The following is a 20,061-nucleotide window of genomic DNA, read 5'->3' as shown; positions in this document are numbered from 1 at the left end:
TTCTTGTATGAAAGGAAGATATTATTTTCCTCCACCAAGAGGCTGTTTTCCTAGCCTAGACATGGTTAATAATCTGGGAACTGGAAATTCAGATCTGTTTTGTTCATCACTAACAAATCTGGGAGGCATTTGCGGGACAAAAGAAGTGTATGTGGTAAAAGGGATGTGGAGCAAGAATTTGAAATATCTTTTCAAAACTACAGTGAATGTAAGAGGTATAGTGTATTTACTGAAGTGATTTGAAATTGTTTAAAGAAAAAACTACATCTGGCAATAGTTTATTATTGTGTTTGGAATAAAAAAATATCCAATTAGGTCACAGTACCATTTTGTAATTTTGACTGTGTTAGACAATTTAGTTACAATACAGTATATCATGAAGTCACTGAAGTCACTTGCATCTCATGACCAATTTTCTTTGGGTACCCCATGTCTGAATACTTAAAGGTGACTTTAAATTTCTGAGTTACATTTAATAGCAGAATCACTCACCACAAAGTGCAATGCAGTAACCTGGTCCTCTGCTGAGAGTGGGTTTAGTTGTGTCTTTTTAGTTGGTTTACCTCCTTCTGTTCACTATAACTCTGTATATAGATAAGTGACAAATGCAGCTTAGGACGTTTTGAAGTGCAAACAACATGATCCACTAACAAAAGCCTTAACAAAGTTCATTGACCTGAGAAGGTTAATAGACCCAGGTAGTACACTAAATGTTCACAGGAGGTTGCGTCGCTACACATTTGCAGGAGTATTGGCTGCAGAACTTGATTTGTACCTATGGTTATTAAGGGATTTCTGTGACAGACCCAAATGGGACAGGGGCTTTTGGAGGGGACTAGGGACTAGCCTCCTACCCCCTGATTATGGCCCAGTGAAAAGATCTTAGTTCAGTCTCTGATCCTATGGAGAGAGTAGATAATTTTCTAATGATGAACAACAACGTGATGAATGCTGAGAGCGAGGCTTGGATTAATTCTCTGAATAAAGACAATAAAGTTTCCCTTCTGGAGTACATGAAAAGGTGTAATATTCTTGCACAGGCTAATAATTAGAGGAAATATGGTGGCCCTTCTGCAGACTGAGTTGGAGTGGAGTTCTCCTCCACTTGGGACAGAAAAATTTCTCAACAATATCACTCAAGAAATTTATGAAGATAAATGAATTCCACTTTTTCAGACTGCTGAAACATTGTATGAGTTTTGGCTTATGAGGATGGACAGATTACAAGGGATGATTGAACGGTTCGGGTCCACCATCGGTTCGGCCCGAACATTGGGTGTTCGAGGTTCGGCCGAATTTAGAACTTTTTGCCCAAAAAGTTTGAAATTCGGCAACCAGAACTGACCAAAATGCAATGCTTCAGGAAAGCCCGTGATTGGACCAGAACCATTAGCAAAAGCCAATTGAGGGGGCAGGAGAATGCTAGGAATGTGATTGGAGTGACTAGGGGGTCCCTAGACCAATCATTAGTGAAAACGCCCCCCAGTATATAAGATCGCCCCCCGCCATGGTCCTAGCATTGTTATACTGGACATAGAAGAGAGTGGAAGCAGTTCTGTTAATTTTACTTTAAAAGTGTCATTTAGCATTTATTAGTGTGAGGAAAGGGATATCTAGTGTAGTTAGAGTGCTCCTTTACACTTAAGTTAGCTTCAAAAATGTAGTTTCTGTAGGGAAAGTGTTAAGTGTAAGGGGACCGTAGTGTAGTGTAGGGTTAACTGACAGTGACTGCTATGGAAGGGTGACAAAACCCTTCCATAGCAGGGTGACCGCTATAGAGAAATGATCATTTCTCTGAGTTGCTTCGGGACAGGAATATGGCTTCTCACCAGCAAGCATTTTTCATGCTGCAGGGGTTGCCACTGCCAGTGCTTTTTTGAGGACATGTTTGATATCAGACATGACATCTGAACATGTGTATAGGGGGTATATATACACATATATGTCTGTATATATACCCCTAGACATATATAGGTGTGATAGTAGCAGAAATATATGCTTGCGCTAATGAAATCATTTACAGTAATATATTTCTGCTACTATCACACCTATATATGGCTAGGTGTCTATATACATATAATTATGTGTGTATATATACCACTATACACAAGTTCAGATGTTTTGCCTGCCTCAAAAGAACCCAAAAAAATGCCAAAAAACGCTAGTGTCAATAAAAAAATGCCCAGGTGTGTTTTTGCTGGCATTTTTTGGGGGGTTTTGGAGGCAGGCAAAACATATGAACTTGTGTATAGTGGTGTATATACACACATACATATATTTATATACACACCTAGACATATATAGGTGTGATAGTAGCAGAAATATATGCTTGCGCTAATGAAATCATTTACAGTAATATATTTCTGGTACTATCACACCTATATATGGCTAGGTGTCTATATACATATAATTATGTGTTTGTATATATACCACTATACACAAGTTCAGATGTTTTGCCTGCTTCAAAAGAACCCCAAAAAATGCCAAAAAAAACACTAGCGTCAAAAAAAAATGCCCAGGTGTGTTTTTGCTGGCATTTTTTGGGGGTTTTTGGAGGCAGGCAAAACATCTGAACTTGTGCACAGTACCACTATACACAAGTTCAGATGTTTTTCGTATCTGTACCCCCCAGATACGAAATCACACCAAAAAAAGTTCTTAAAAAATTGTATATTTTGATAAAAAAGCCAATTATTGAAAAAATTAAAAAAAAAGAGATTTTTTTGATTTTTACTTTGGATTTCGTATCTGGTGGGTCTAAAAATTGTACATGTGAAGTTTCAGCTCTGTAGCATGTCCAGAACCATAAAAAAAAAAGATTGTTTGTATTAGAACACTTTCAGCACAGGGGGTTGGCTTCTCGGTTTTCACACCTTGCCGGTTTAATAGCAGGCATTTTTTTGGGTTCTTTGCAGTCAGGAAAAACATCTGAACTTGTGTATAGTGGTACTGTGCACAAGTTCTGATGTTTTGCCTGCCTCCAAAAACTCCCAAAAAATGCCAGCAAAAACACACCTGGGCATTTTTTTTTTTTTGACGCTAGCGTTTTTTTGGGCATTTTTTGGGGTTCTTTTGAGGCAGGCAAAACATCTGAACTTGTGTATAGTGGTATATATAAACACATAATTATATGTATATAGACACCTAGCCATATATAGGTGTGATAGTAGCAGAAATATATTACTGTAAATGATTTCATTAGCGCAAGCATATATTTCTGCTACTATCACACCTATATATGTCTAGGTGTGTATATAAATATATGTATGTGTGTATATACACCACTATACACAAGTTCAGATGTTTTTCCTGCCTCAAAAGAACCCAAAAAAATGCCAAAAAAAATGCTAGCGTCAAAAAAAAAAATGCCCAGGTGTGTTTTTGCTGGCATTTTTTGGGGGTTTTTGGAGGCAGGCAAAACATCAGAACTTGTGCACAGTACCACTATACACAAGTTCAGATGTTTTTCCTGACTGCAAAGAACCCAAAAAATTCCTGCTATTAAACCGGCAAGGTGTGAAAACTCCTGTGCTGAAAGTGTTCTAATACAAACAATCTTTTTTTTTTATGGTTTTGGACATGCTACAGAGCTGAAACTTCACATGTACACTTTTTAGACCCCCCAGATACGAAATCCAAAGTAAAAATCAAAAAATCTCTTTTTTTTTTTTAAATTTTCAATAATTGGCTTTTTTATCAAAATTGACAATTTTTAAGAACTTTTTTTTGTGTGATTTTGTGTCTGGGGGGTCTAAAAGGTGTACCTGTGAAGTTTCAGCTCTGTAGCATGTCCAGAACCAGAAAAAAAAGATCATATAGGTGTAAAAGTAGGGTCCCACATCCCTGTTCTACTGAAAAATTATCTTTTTTTTTTCATGGTTCTGGACATGCTACAGAGCTGAAACTTCACATGTACACTTTTTAGACCCCCCCAGATACTAGATCCAAAGTCAAAATCAAAAAATCTCTCTTTTTTTTTTCAATAATTGGCTTTTTTATCAAAAATGACAATTTTTAAGAACTTTTTTTTGTGTGATTAATAGTTAATGAGGCATGACTCAGAACCCTAGGGACTTTTTAGGGGCATTTATTGGGTTTTAGGGCTTAAAAATTGTGTTTTTTGATTACCGAAGTTTGGGTCCCATTGATTTCAATGGGGTTCTGAAATCCGGGCCGAACTTTCGGGAAGTTCGGATGTTCTGGCCGAACCAAACTTTTCAAAAGTTCGATCATCCCTACAGATTACACAAGTGAAAGGTAAACACCTGAAAGACAACATGTGTAATGTACTCCTATGTAGGCCCTGGACGGTCAGGGATGGGCTTCTTGACTAATCAAAGTCTGGGTGCCTGGCTGTTGATTAGCTTGCTGTCAATTAGATCACTGTTAACTGTTAGCTGTTAATTGGATAGCTGTTTAAAGTTTGCATTGTCGTGCTAATATCCCCAAGAGAGGTACGTCCTTCTGTGGGGTGGGAAGTATATACCTGAGTTTTAATAAAAAGAAATTACTTTGGTTTTACCTAAACAGCTTGTCTGTGTACGATGATTGGGGTAATTATCTCTCGGTCTGCTGGAAGGGTTTGGAGAGCAGGAGGCACTGTTTGGTGGAGGCACTGTTTGGTGGAGGCACCTAGGCGGGGTGTCAGTAAGTCTGTCACATTTCTTTGATTAGTCAGGAATAGGGATGAGCTTCGAGTTTGAGTCGAACATAAGTTCGACTCAAACATTGGCTGTTCGCTCGTTCTTCGAATGATGAACAAATGGGCTTATTCGTGGGAACGTCGAGTTCCTGCATTATCATGGACTCTCTGACTTCTGAATAATAAATAAATCACTGGCTGGCAGGGGGGAATCAATCTCACTGCTCTTATCATTGCAAGGCTGATATTCCTTCACCTACACCACCAAGCCTGCTTAAGCTGAATACACTCTCCCTAGTCCTGACCTCAACCATAGAACACCTTTGGGATGAATTAGAGCAGAGACTGCAAGCAAGGCCTTCTCGTGCACATCAGTGCCTGAGCTCACGCCTCATTGCCCTTCTGGAAGAATGGTTAAACATTCCCATAGACACACTCCTAAACCTTGTGGACAGCCCTCCCAGAAGATTTGAAAAGCTGCAAAGGGTGGACCAACTTAATATTGAACCCTACAGACTAAGACTGGGATGCCATTAAAGTTCATGTGCATGTAAAGGCAGGGTCCCAATACTATTGGTAATATAGAGTGTGTGTGTATATATATATATATATATATATATATACAGTATCTCACAAAAGTGAGTTCACCACTCAAATTTTTCTAAATATTTTATTTTATCTTTTCATGTGACAACACTGAAGAAATGACACTTTCGCTACAATGTAAAGTAGTGAGTGTAAGGCTTGTATAAGTGCCGGTTCACACTGTTCCGACTTGTCAGGCGACTTGTAGCGGACCGTGCTGTGCAATTGGAAACGTTCTAATAGAAGCGACTCAAGAAAAAGGTTCCTGCACTACTTCAGGGCGACATCGGAGCGACTTGCATTGACTTCCATTATGTGAAGTCGTTGAAAGCCGCGCCGAAGTTACGGCATAATTCGCCCGAAGTCGTGTTGCCCTAGTGTGAACCTACACTATCAGTGTAAATTTGCTGTCCCCTCAAAATAACTCAACACACAGTTGTTAATTTCTAAACCGCTGGCAATAAAAGTGAGTACACCCCTAAGTAAAAAAAAGTCCAAATTGGGCCCAATTAGCCATTTTCCCTCTCCGATGTCATGTGACTCGATAGTGTTACAAGGTCTCAGGTGTGAATGAGGAGCAGGTGTGTTAAATTTGGTGTTATCGCTCTCACTCGCTCATACTGGTCACTGGAAGTTCAACATGGCACCTCATGGCAACGAACTCTCTAAGGTTCTAAAAAAAGAATTGTTGCTCTACATAAAGATGGCTAAGGCTATAAGAAGACTGTCAAGACCCTGAAACTGAGCTGCAGCACAGTGGCCAAGACCATACAGTGGTTTAACAGGACAGGTTCCACTCAGAACAGGCCTCACCATGGTCAATCAAAGAAGTTGAGTGTGCATTCTCAGCGTCATATCCAGAGGTTGTCTTTGGGAAATAGAATTATGAATGCTGCCAGCATTGCTGCAGAGGTTGAAGGGGTGGGGGGTCAGCCTGTCAGTGCTCAGACCATGCGCAACACACTGCATCAAATTGGTCTGCATGGCTGTCATCCCAGAAGGAAGCCTGTTCTAAAGATGATGCACAAGAAAGCCCTCAAACTGTTTGCTGAAGACAAGCAGACTAAGGACATGGAGTACTGGAACCATGTCCTGTGGTATGATGAGACCAAGATAAACTTACTTGGTTCAGATGGTGCCAAGCGTCTCTGGCAGCAACCAGGTGAGGAGTACAGAGACAAGTATGTCTTGCCTACAGTCAAGCATGGTGGTGGGAGTGTCATGGTCTGGGGCTGCATGAGTGCTGCTGGAACTGGGGAGCTACAGTTCATTGAGGGAACCATAATTGCCAACATGTACTATGACATACTGAAGCAGAGCATGGTCCCCTCCCTTTGGACACTGGGGCGCAGGGCAGTATTCGTACATAACAACGCCAAACATATTTCCACAATGACCAGTGCCTTGATAAAAAAGGTGATGGACTGGCCAAGCATGTCTCCAGACCTAAGCCCTATTGAGCATCTGTGGGGCATCCTCAAATGGAAGGTGGAGGAGCGCAAGGTCTCTAAGATCCACCAGCATGTTGTCATGGAGGAGTGGAAGAGGACTCTAGTGGCAACTTGTGAAGCTCTGGTGAACTCCATGCCCAAGAGGTTTAAGGCAGTGCTGAAAAATAATGGAGGCCACACCTAATATTGACATTTTGGGCCCAATTTGGACATTTTCACTTAGGGGTGTACTCACTTTTGTTGCCAGTGGTTTAGACATTAATGGCTGTGTGTTGACTTATTTTGAGGGGACAGCAAATTTAAACTGTTATACAAGCTGTATATAAAGAGAATGTCTATGGGAATGTTTAACCATTCTTCCAGAAGGGCACTAAGGCGTGAGCGTCTTATGTGGACAAGAAGGCCTTGCTTGCAGTCTCTGCTCTAATTCATCCCAAAGGTGTTCTATCGGGTTGAGGTCGCTTATCCCAGTCCAATTTGGACTTTTTTTACTTAGGGATGTACTCACTTTTATTGCCAGCGGTTTAGACATTATTGGCTGTGTGTTGAGTTATTTTGAGTGGACAGCAAATTTACACTGTTATACAAGCTGTACACTCACTACTTAAAATTGTAGCAAAGTGTCATTTCTTCAGTGTTGTCACATGAAAAGATATAATAAAATATTTAGAAAAATGTGAGGGATGTACTCACTTTTGTGAGATACTGTGTATGTATATATATATATATATATATATATATATATATATATATATATATGGGTTACATAGTTACATAGTTAGTGAGGTTGAAAAAAGACATCAGTCCATCCAGTTCAACCTATGATGTGTGTGTGTTTGCTTTTAACCGTACATTGTGTACCCCTGTATGTTGTGGTCTCCAAGGTGCCCATCTAATAGTTTTTTGAAACTATCAATGCTCCCAGCTGATACGACTGCTTGTGGAAGAGAATTCCACATCCTTACCGCTCTTACAGTGAAGAACCCCTTACGCATTTTAAGGTTAAACCGCCTTTCCTCTAGTTTTAGTGAGTGGCCACGTGTCTTATTGTATCTCCTCTCTCTGAATAGTTTGTTCCTTATGCTAGGGTCGCCAGTACAGTATTTGTACATTGATATCATATCCCCCCTCAATCGTCTCTTCTCCAGAGAGAATAAGTTCAGTGCTTGTAGTCTTTCCTCATAGCTGATGTCCTCCATTCCCCTAATTATTTTTGTTGCCCTTCTCTGGACTCTTTCCAATTCCAGCACATCCTTCCTGAGGACTGGTGCCCAGAACTGGACAGCATACTCCAAATGTGGCCGGACCAGAGTCTTGTAGAGCGGGAGAATAATCTCTTTATTTCTGGAGTGAATCCCCTTTTTTATACAACCCAGTATTCTGTTGGCTTTGCTTGCAGCGGCTTGGCATTGCATGCCACTGCCAAGCCTGTTGTCTACCAGTACCCCCAGGTCCCTTTCCATCCTAGACTCACCCAGAGGTTCCCCCCCTAGTGAGTAGCTTGCTTTCTGGTTTCTGGCCCCCAAGTGCATTACTTTACATTTTTCAACATTAAACCTCATGGGTATATGTTGCGTAGCCATCTTTGCAGTGCTTCATCCTAAATATTGAAATTTCAGATGGTGACTGATATTCCTCTAATTTGTTTTTCAGGCAGTGATGAACTAGTAAAGGTAAATGGCCATTTTATTTTGTCTTCATGACATGGCTGCACATTTTGCCAGAGCTATTTTTGTCAGTGCAGTGATTCATTGTCTTAAATCTTCAGACATGCAGTATGATGTCTGTTCAGAATATCTGCTTCCCATTGCATCTGGTCAGTATTCAGTTTTGACTGCACCTCTACTCAGGCAGTTCCCCTCGGGTGTTCATGCGTAGTACTACTAATAAATCTTTGGCTTTTGACTGTCTTTTAAAGAACTGGAAATTTCGGAACAGAGAATGATCATGCCATATGAGATTTTTTTTATTTATAATTTGCAGTTTTAATTCTTGACAACAGCAATTTGTTTTTGTCTCTATGAATATAATGTAGATGATGTGTAAGCCTTTTTATTTTCTTGGAAACAGTTGCATAATGTTGCACATGTTGGTTGTGTACAGTACTAATTGTGTCTAAATATTTTTTACATTTAAAACAGATTTTTGTCTTTTTATAAATGAATATGTACAAATCATGATTTCCCCCAGCCACTCTGTATTTGTCTGTTATAGGTAAAGGACAGATTGTAAATGATTGCACATTCTTCTTTTTATATGTATGGATTTTGCAGCCAGAAAATAAGCTGTGCTATAGCTCCCTATTGTGCTACATAACAGAGCTTGATTTTTAAAACAGGGAAGCGAGATTAATTGTGAAATGGCATTAAATGGAAACTATCATGATAGAAAAATGGGAGGTGCCTTTGCTGACTAAAATTTGAAGGTGTGTTTTATGTCTTAAAAAGCAAAAGATGTGATATTTCCACTTTTACAGCCAAATTTGGATGACACCTTTAGAATAGGAACAATCACAGCTTACCTTTTTAGATGCTCTATTGTGGACCCTCCAGCAAAGAAAAATCCTACTAGTTCTCTTTATTAATGAGGGGGCTTGGCAGCTGTGTTTTACCAAAATTAATGTTTTTACTGTGCAGGTGGCAAATCGTTATTATCAATTGTAACTAGATTTGAACATTGTTTTCCTATCAATGTGTTAAACGTTTAGATGCTAGACTTCTACCATAGAATAGACTTGGGACAGACTCACTCTGACATTGTTCAATGCATAATGAGATACCCTGCGGTGTTACTCACCTACCCTAAAATAATAGTGTTTTAATCAGTTCCCTACTGGCGCATAGTAAAATGATGCCAGCAGGAACATTCCCTCCCTCCGGGCAGGGGTCATATAGAGTCCGCCCATTCTAGTTGCTCCTGAACGCAGCACGGTGATCAGGGTTAAGGCGTTCCCCTTGGATACAGCCCATCCCTGATCAGGGTAAAGAGCCCATGAAATTGGCTTTGTTCTCGTTACTCGGGCGTGCAGCATGACAATCGGGGGTGAGGCGTGTGCCACGGCAAACAATGACTCCCAGTTCAAATGACGGTGTATGCACATAGAAAAGAAAATGAGGAGAAAGATTTATTTAGCGGTTTTCAATGTGGGTTCTAAACAAACAGTTATTTTGCCTTGGTATTCCTGTATAGTCTGGCTATCTTATCAGGTGAGTACCTCCATTTATTGTGGACTCCCAATAGTCATATAGATAGGCTTAGAAGAGCATACTCATTGAAATCTAATTCAAAAGCAAATTCAAAGGAAGATTTCCTTTTTCACAATACAAAGCAGTAACAGAAGAAAGTGATGGGATATGTGCAATAAGTACCAAAGCCATTAAACACCATATGTTTTTTGCCATTCATTTCAGGTCAATATTTCAGGTGCCTTGCCAGACTGGTCAATGGGTGGGGATCAGACTAATGACCTACAAACACATTATTTTCAATGCACACATTCCTGCAGATTGGCTGTGAATGTAGATGGGTGCTGCAGCAACCACTGGCTGGAAAATGAAGACATTGAAAGCAAAAGTATGTCACCAGCACACCACAGATATCCAGAACTGGTCCAAAGCTTTATTCAGTGATCACATCATAACAACTAAAACCATGATTCGGAGCCAGAGAGGACCCCTGCCCATGCCTGATGAAGGGGTCCTGCGTGGCCCGAAATGTTGCTTCATTTGTTATGATGTGATCGCTGAATAAAGCTTTGGACCCATTTTGGATATCTGTGATGTGCTGGCAACATACTTTCACTTAGACTAAGGACCCGTGTTGAGCTTGTGTTAATAGAGTAAGTTTGAAATCAGTTTGAGATGATTCTGAGATAATTTAGAAATTATTGACAGGTACATTTTACTTACAGTTGCCCTCCTTCTGATCTGCATTTGATTTGCTTCAAGCTTTTTTTGCATCCCCATTGTCTTTTAAGAAAGTGCAAAAGCTTTCTGATGCAGACAAAAGCCTGTTGACACAGGTCCTAAAAGAGAGTCACTGGTCCTTCACATTTCTACAGAATAAACAGCGAACTGATGAACAGATCTGGCTCCTAAAAATAAAAGCCTTACATGAGGATGGTAAAAAAAAAATCAAACAAGGATGCCCTAAATATAGTAAAACCATAATGATCATTGCAATACTTTAGTGTGAATAGTCAAGCTTTCAAATGGTAACTTTATTGTTTTCCTGACTCTTCTGGATTTGCTAAATGTAATTGACCATTTTAATGTGTATTTGTGACATGGTCATACATTTTGGCAGTGCTATATTTGTCATTGCCATGATCTATTTTCTTACATATTTTCAGATATGTATTGTGATGTCTGTTCAGAATATTTTCTTCCTGTTCTTGTATGTATTCAGTATTCAATTTTGACTTCCATGAAGGTCATTGTCATAGTTTCTGCCATGGTATTTCATATTCATACATGGAGAATATTGAGGCTTTGAAATGTGGAGCTGACATCTCTCTTGAAATATGCGTGAAACATTGTGTGTCACAATTTCAGTTTTTTTTCCAGATGCAGCTTTAGGTATTAAGAAATTATTCAAACTGGAAATACAAGATTGAACAAGTAAGAATAAAATAAAATTAACAGTATGGAAATAAAAACAAAAAAGTATAATATAAAAAAGAAAGAAAATACAATTTTATAAAATAAAGGTAAAGGCATAGTAAGAAAGATTGATTTGTGAAAGTGTAAAATAGTTTGAAATATATCTATCTGCAATCCTAGAAATACAAGCTGAAGATTAACGGAACACAGTAAAAAGGTACGATTCAAGGAGCAAAAGTCACCCACTCTCAGTTAATGCTGAACTCCAGAAATTATTTGTATTGCAACATTACATTGGTCAAGCTTGGCACAATGTAAGTATGCACCGCCTGCCCACAGGGGAGCTGTGAAGAATGGGGGAAAATAGTTCACAAATGAAAGAGCATGCAGAAGTGTATAAGGTTGCTATGGTGTGAAAGACGTGCAATGGTGCAGGGTGGGGAAGACATACAGGCATACCCTGTTTTACGTACACTCACTTTACGTACACTCGCGAGTATGGACATACCCGGAGGGTGTACGTAAAGTGCCTTGCAAGTACGGACATTTCCGCGCCACGCAGCTGCAGTATACCCTGGAAGAGGCGGGGCTGCCACCTGGAGTTGCGAGAGGCCAGGTTCCTGCCCGGAGTAGCCAGCCCTGAGTTGCAGCCAGCCAGCCACGAGTTGTCAGCCCACAGCCAGCCTGGAGTTAACCACCAGCCAGCCGTGAGTTGCCTACCAGCCATCTCACAGTTGCCGCCTGGAGTTGCGAGGCCACGAGTGTGAAGAGGCCAGGTTTCTGCCTGGAGTAGCCAGGCCCCAGTTACCGCCAGCCAGCCCAGAGTTGCCGCCAGCCAGCCCCGAGTTGCCAGCCCACAGCCAGCTTGCAGTTGACCACCAGCCAGCCCCGAGTTGCCAGCCCACAGCCAGCTCAGAGTTGCCTGCCAGCCATCCCACAGTTGCCGCCAGGAGTTGCGAGGCCGCGAGTGAAGAGGCCAGGTTCCTGCCCGGAGTAGCCAGGGCCGAGTTGCCGCCAGCCAGCCCCCAGCCAGCTTGCAGTTGACCACCAGCCAGCCCCGAGTTGCCAGCCCATAGTCAGCTCAGAGTTGCCTGCCAGCCATCCCACAGTTGCCAACTGCCCAACGTTCATCCACCCAAAAACCTGCCAACATACAGGTAATTGTACTGTGGAAGTGATTGGAAATAAACATTAGAGCAAATGTACTCGTACACTACCTGTACTGTGTATTTTTTGTGGTCACACCTGTACTGTACAGTATTTTCCACTGAAGCCCATGGGCCTCTACTATAGGCCCTGATCCTCCCCAGTACAGGCCCTGACCCCCCCTACTACATGACCTGACCCCCCCCCCCCCCCCACTACAGCCCATGGCCACCCACTACAGTATAGGCCCTGTTTCCCCCCACTACAGCCCCTGACCTCCCACTACATCCCCTGAGCCCCTCACTACAGCCCCTGACACCCCCACTACAGCCCCTGACCTCCCACTACATCCCCTGACCCCCTCACTACAGCCCCTTACACTCCCCGCTACAGCCCGTTACATTCCCCACTACAGGTAATTGTACTGTGGAAGTGATTAGAAATAAACATTAGAGCAAATGTACTCAACATTACCTGTACTGTGTATTTTTTGTGGTCACACCTGTACTGTACAGTATTTTCCACTGCAGCCCATGGGCCTCTACTATAGGCCCTGATCCCCCCCACTATAGGCCCTGACCCCCCCTACTACAAGCCCTGACCCCCCTACTACAGCCCATGGCCACCCACAACAGTATAGGCCCTGATTCCCCCACTACAGCCCCTGACACCCCCCACTACAGCCCCTGACCTCCCACTACATCCCCTGACCCCCTCACTACAGCCCCTGACACCCCCACTACAGCCCCTGACCTCCCACTACATCCCCTGATCCCCTCACTACAGCCCCTGACACCCCCTAGTACAGCCCCTGACACCCCCACTACAGCCCCTGACCTCCCACTACATCCCCTGACCCCCTCACTACAGTCCCTTACACTCCCCACCACAGTCCCTTACACTCCCCGCTACAGCCCCTGACACCCTCACTACAGCTCCTGACCTCCCACTACATCCCCTGATCCCCTCACTACAGCCCCTGACCCTCTGAAATAGTAAATAATGTGCAAGTGTGTGAATTTAAGCCCAATAATTTAAAGATAGTTTTAAAATACATTTACAGTACATATTTTAGGAACTTCTATTTGTTCTTTTGATTGTTATAGGTACCTATTGTGTACTGCACTGTACATCAATAATGACAGATACAAAAAAAAACGCAAATCTATTACCTTGGATATGAAGGCTAAAATGATTAAATTGTATGATGAAGGTGTAGCTCAAGCTGAAATCGGACTACAGTTAACACCATCATGTAAAACAGAGAAAAAAACTCTTGCAGAAATTAAGAGTGCTACACCCATTAACACAACAACAATTCAAAAAGAGATAGCATTGTTGCAGACACGGAGAGACTCTTAACACTTTGGATAGAAAATCAGACTACACGCCATGTTCTTGTCAACCAGGCAATTGTACAAAGTAAAGCCTTAAGCCTATTCAATTACTTGAAGGCTAGGAAAGGTGAGGCAGCAAAGGATGCAGAATTTTTTGCAATCCGTGGATTGGTTCAAGAAGAGGTCTACCCTACATAACATTAAAATACAAGGAGAGGCAGCTGCTGCAGATACTGAGGCTGCAGAAAGCTATCCAACAGATTTTGCCAAAATTATTCAAGATGGAGGCTACTCCATGGATCAAATGTTTAATGTGGATGAGACTGGGTTATTTTGGAAGAAGATGCCTGCAAGAACCTTCATCGCAAGACAGGAAAAATCAATGCCAGGCTACAAGCCAGCTAAAGATAGATAAACCCTTCTGTTAGGTGGCAATGCTTCTGGTACCTTAAAGCTAAAGCTTTTGCTAATTTACCGATGTAAAAATCCGAGAGCTTTGAAGAACTACGTTAAAACTAAACTTCCAGTGCACTGGAGAGCTAACAAAAAAGCATGGGTAACTGCAAGCCTTTTTGAAGATTGGTTTTACACCTTCTTTTTTCCAGAGGTGAAAGCCTATGCAAGGACAACAGTGTCCCTTTCCACATTTTGCTGCTTGTCGATAATGCCCCTGGACACCCTCGGAACGCTAGATGAGCTGAACCCTAACATTCAAGTGCAATTCTTACCACCAAATACCACCTCACTACTACAGCCAATTGATCAAAGCTGCCTCTAAGTTGAACCACTTGCAAAGAATATTCAGTAAGTGTGTCGCAGCAATAGACAAAGAAGAAGGTTATGGTAAAGAAGTCCCAACCAAATTCTGGAAAAGCTACAACATCTTGGATTGCATTAAAACTGTAAGAGATGCTTGGAATGACATAAAGGAAACCACAATGAAAAGGGCCTCGAAAAATGTATGCCCACGGTTAGTTGATGATTCTGAAGGCTTTGAAGAACATGTAGCTAATGTTACTGAAAATATTGTAGAGATGGCAAGGCAGTTAGAGCTGGAAGAAGATGTTGATGAACTGCTTGCGTCCCACACTGAGCCGTTCAGCAATAAAGATCTTCTAGAACTTGAAGAGGAGAGAGAAGAAGATGTGCAGGATGAGGTTGAGATCATTGAACAGCCTGAAGGCTTAACTACAAAAATTCTCTTTGAAGCTTTTCGTCATCTTGATAGTGCCATGGCTCTTTTTAAACAGCATGATAGGGAGTTTGAAAGAAGTTCCAAAGTCAATGCTAACATTTCAGGGGCTTATGCCTGTTACAAAGAAATCTACAGGGAAAAGAAAAGAGCTACACTTCAAATCTCCATAGACACTTACTTTTCTAAAAGTCCATCAGCATGCAGATCATCCACATTGGCTGACAGTCATTTTGATCCTAAATAATCAACTGACAGCCCATTTTCAGCTCTGACATCCCCATCAAGTCCTGCTTCTACTCTGATTGATATTTGTAATACACCCAATTTGCCAGCAAGACAGTGTCTCGCCTTTGAAGACTTGACTTGTAAAACAGAAGATACCTGTATGCCTGCCAGTCCATTTTCAGCTCTGACATCCCCATCAAGTCCTGCTCCTACTCTGATTGCCATTTGTAATACACCCAATTCTCCAGCAAGAAAGCGTCTCGCCTTTGAAGACTTGACTTATGAAACAGAAGATACCTGTATGCCTGCCAGTCCATTTCCAGCTCTGATATCCCCATCAAGTCCTGCTCCTACTCTGATTGCTACTTGTACTTGTAGACTCAATTCACCAGCAAGAAAGCGTCTCGCTTTTGAAGACTTGACTTGTGAAATAGAAGATACCTGTATGCCTTCATCCTTCCTACTACATTAAATTCTCTCAGCTTCTCTGGCCTTGTGACAACAATCAAGATACGGTAAACTTACAATTTTTCTTTTAATACTATGTTTATTTTAGTTATCAATGCATTATATATATCAGTTATGCCTCTAAATGACTATAGGAATGCAGTACATGTATGAGAAGTGAAAAAAAGGTATTGCTTCACTTTAAGTACATATCGTTTTATAAACATGCTCCGGTCCCATTGCATAGTTAAAAGTGGGGCATGCCTGTAAAAGGGGCTGTAATCGTGGAAGAGAGTGCATAGGTGGAAGTGGTTGCAATGGTCAGAGAGGATGTAGAGGTAGAAAGGGGTGCAATGGTGCAAGCGGGGGAAAGAAGTCAAAGGGGTTGCAATGGTGAAAGAGGGTGCAGAGGTGGAAGTGATTGCAATGGTGGAAGCAGGTGTAGATGAAGAAGAAGATCCAATGCTACAAGGGGCCTAAGAGGTTGATTTTAAATGGTAATACAGCGCACCTAGCAAACATTGTGATGTTCTGCTAAAACACATGCACTTAATTCTGGGGAGCATGTACGTTAGCACAAGACTATGGTGTGAATGGGCCAAATTGCCTCCCCGTTGCTCCTATATTTGCTGCATACATTTTCTTCTGATTAAAAATAATATATGCTGTAGCTCAGTCCCTGTGCCACATGGCTGTAACAAGTAGCATTCTGTTCAATGGAATTTTTTCATGTTTGGAGAGGGGGTTCCATAAAAAATTTTGCTATATTGCCCTGTGTTTTCTAGCTACACTGCTGCATTGCATTATGGTTATTAATAATATTGCTACTATCATAAAAAATTGTATCTAAAACACTGGACCCTAGTAGTCTAAGCTGACAGTTCTTCTGCTGTGTGTTCTTGATTTAGGCATAACTAATTTTAACATCACTGACATTTTTTGCCAGAGTTGACACTGCCAGTTGCTACAGGCAGAGTTAGTTTCCTATGGGGCCCTATGATTTCTACATACACCCTGCTGATACTGTGCTTCACAATGGTTCAGTGAAAAGATTTTTGGTCCCTTTTAGCCCACCTCATCAAAACCTGTCTGGTTATGATTTGTCTTGCTCCCCAAATCTTACCTAACAGAAACCATGGTTTTTACTGTGCTGCTGTTGGCTCTGTAAAATTAAGCTGTATCCATGCTGTAAAGCTGGCCCAACACAGCAAAAGTGTTCTGGGGCTGAACGAAAGAAATCACTTGATTTTCCCATGGATACTGAACAGCGTGGATGGATGAATCTGCAGTACGTCTGCATTGTATTCTGATTTAGAATACCCTAACAGATTTGATGTAGGTCTTGTTAGGTCAAGAATTTTTAAAAATTAATTTTAGCGGGAATCAGCTGAAATTCAATTTGTGCATGGTCAACTTTAAAAAGTGGTTTTAAGGCATAGATGGCACAGGAGCATTACATATTTACTTGTCCACTATTCTCACATGAGGAATTAACATCCTATTTTTTTAGATTTCTAATGAAAGTGAGACATGGAGATTAGATACCATCTGTTTCAAGAAGGCACAACAACTACTGTGCTTTGCATTGGTTCACTGGAGGTTTCTATTAGCTCACTCCACTTTCTCAATGACAGTCAGAAAGTTCTGACCTTTCAGATGTGGTCAGCTTCTGGAGTGTGCTGTGCTAAGTATTATATATATGAATCTGATATATTAGTAATAGAGAATTTCTGTTGACTTGGTCAAGGCTCATTGCTGTAATTACTGTCAGTTGCTTATACTTACCACCCACACATAGGCTTAATTTATAGTTAAGCCATAATAAATCATTATACTGTTAAGTGGTCTATTTTCTCATCGGTAATGACCATGACAGTTCTCAGTGATTATAAATTGCACAAATAAAAAAAGTCCAATTAATTGGTCAGACAATAAATCTAGTTATTGGTAGTTCTAGAGCCAACCATTGTTTGCCTATTGTGAGATACTGACAAGCTTGATGAAGTTTACTCTGACAGAAGTTCCCTGCTATGCAAAATTCCTTAAAGTTATCTTTAAAATGGAAACAACTAATTATGTGGGGACATTATAAGATTTATACTAGTTTCAGTGACACGGGGGCTTCATACTGCTGCCTCCTAAATGCCTGTTGTTTTTTTTAGCCAAATGTGGTTTTTCAATGGGTACACCACACACAAACCTTCGCTTTTAGTAAACTATATCTTATTTATTCCAAGCAGCTGGAATAAAATCCTAATCTCCCCCAGATAAGAAAAACATGTGTATATGTATACCAACACTATATTACATAGTTAGTCAGGTAAAAAAAAAAGACACACGTCCATCTGGCTCAACTAATAAAAAACAAAAAACAGTAAAGAAAACACAACCATACAATCCCATATACACAATCCTATACCTGCAGTTGATCCAGAGGAAGGCAAAAACCCCCAGTAAAGCATGATCCAATTTGCTACAGCAGGGGAAAGAATTCATTCCTGATTCCCTGAGATATCAGAATTGGATATTCCCTGGATCAATTTTACCTAAAATATTAGTACCCAGTTATATTATTTATACCTACTAAAGAATCCAGGCTTTTTTAAAGCAATCTAGTGAGCAGAGAAAGAGAGGCTAGAACCACTTCTTACTGTGAAGAAACCTTTCCGTATTTGGGGATAAAATCTCTTTTCCTCTAGATGTAAAGAGTGCCCCCTTGTCCTGTGTGATGACCTTAAATTGAATAACTCAACACCAAGTTCACTATATGGACCCCTTATGTATTTATACATGCTGATCATATCTCCCCTTTTTTTCCTCTTCTCAAGAGAGAATACATTCAGTTCCTCAAATCTTTCCTCATAGCTGAGCTCCTCCATGCCTCTTATCAGTTTGGTTGCCCTTCTCTGCACGTTCTCCAGTTCCCCGATATCCTTTTTGAGAACTGGTGCCCAAAACTTAACTACATATTCCAGATGAGGTCCTACTAATGATTTATACAGGGGCACAATTATATATCTCTCTCTCTCTGGAGTCCATGCCTCTGTTAATACAAGAAAGGATTTTGTTTGCTTTGGAAACTGCAGCTTGGCTTTGCTTGCTATTATTAAGCTTATGATCTACCAGAACACACAGATCCTTCTCCGCTATGGGTTCCCCCAGTTCTACTCCACCTAGTATGTACGATGCATGCATATTCTTAGCCCCCAAGTGCATAACTTTACATTTATCAACATTAAATCTCATTTGCCACATAGTTGCCCAATGAAACAAAATGAATGAATGAAATGAAAAGTGCATTGAGGTCGGCTTGTAAGTTGAACTCATCTAGTAAGGAAGTTATTCCACTGCAAAGCTTGGTGTCATCTGCAAAGACTGAAATGGTACTTTTAATCCTAGACCCTATATAATTTATAAAGATATTAAAAAGTAAGGGTCCCAACACTGAACCTTGGGGTACACCACTGATAACCTTAGACCATTCAGAGTAAGCATCATTAATCACCACTCTCTGAATTCTATCTTTTAGCCAATGTTCTATCCATTTACAAACTGATCTTTCCAAGCCTGTAGATTTTACCTTACACATTAGCCGTGTGTGGGGAAGTGTGTCAAATGCTTTTGCAAAATTTAAGTATACTGCATCCACAGTCACCCCTCTGTCCAAGGTTTTACTTACCTCCTCATAACCTACACACTATATAAAAATGATCACATATCACCCTTTACAATTTCACACCGATCCATACATAGAACCACTAAAAACTGTGTCGTATACAGTAACATTTGCATATCTAAACATAAACAATATTCCTACATCCACATATAACTGAGTGAACTCATACATTATATTGAAACATACAAATAAAAAAAATTCCCTGCTTGGATTTCCCAACCTAAGTGACAAGGCAGCTAGCACACATTTCTTTGATATTAAACTTATAAAAACAATAAAACCTATGAGCGCAACACTTAATTGTAAGACATGATTCCATAAATAACCCGTGCAAGTAAAAAACTGCTTGTAAATAATGAGCCCATGACTATGGAGACAAGGTTGGTAAAAATACTGTAGATTCCCCCTAAGAAACAACAAATGTGTTGGGATAAGACTGTTTTTTATTTTTGCTTGTCGTAGATGTAAATTTTGTAAATTTGTTAATAATCAAGTAAGGGGTCCGACTAGCTTTGAGTCCAATGCTAATAATAAGGAGTTTAGGATGTCTAAGTTTATCGCATGTGATACCAGGCATGTGGTTTATGTATTAGAATGCCCCTGAGGGTTAATGTATGTGAGAAGAACTAAAAAGAGAATTGCTGAACATATATATATATAATATCTTGATAGGTTATAAGCAGCATAATGTTTCTCTACATTTCAGAAATTGTAATGGAAGGGATCCTTCCTATAAAATTTTGGGAGGCAGACAGG

At 40.7% G+C, this 20,061-nt stretch overlaps 1 protein-coding gene across 1 annotated transcript; it reads left to right on the top strand.

The window, feature by feature from the left end:
- Positions 1 to 14,700: 14,700 nt before the first annotated feature.
- Positions 14,701 to 15,654, top strand: LOC309564283 (tigger transposable element-derived protein 1-like; the record flags this gene model as incomplete). Its single annotated transcript, XM_082268909.1, has 2 exons — positions 14,701 to 15,181; positions 15,332 to 15,654. The coding sequence occupies 2 exons, from the start codon at positions 14,701 to 14,703 to the stop codon at positions 15,652 to 15,654; spliced, it is 804 nt and encodes a 267-aa protein (XP_082125035.1).
- Between the last annotated feature and the right edge of the window lie 4,407 nt (positions 15,655 to 20,061).

This window comes from Pelophylax lessonae (genome assembly GCF_965119305.1).
Source record: "Pelophylax lessonae genome assembly, chromosome: 9".
NCBI lineage: Eukaryota > Metazoa > Chordata > Amphibia > Anura > Ranidae > Pelophylax > Pelophylax lessonae.
Note: the sequence above shows the minus strand (reverse complement) of the source record. Positions and strands in the feature narration are given on the sequence as shown.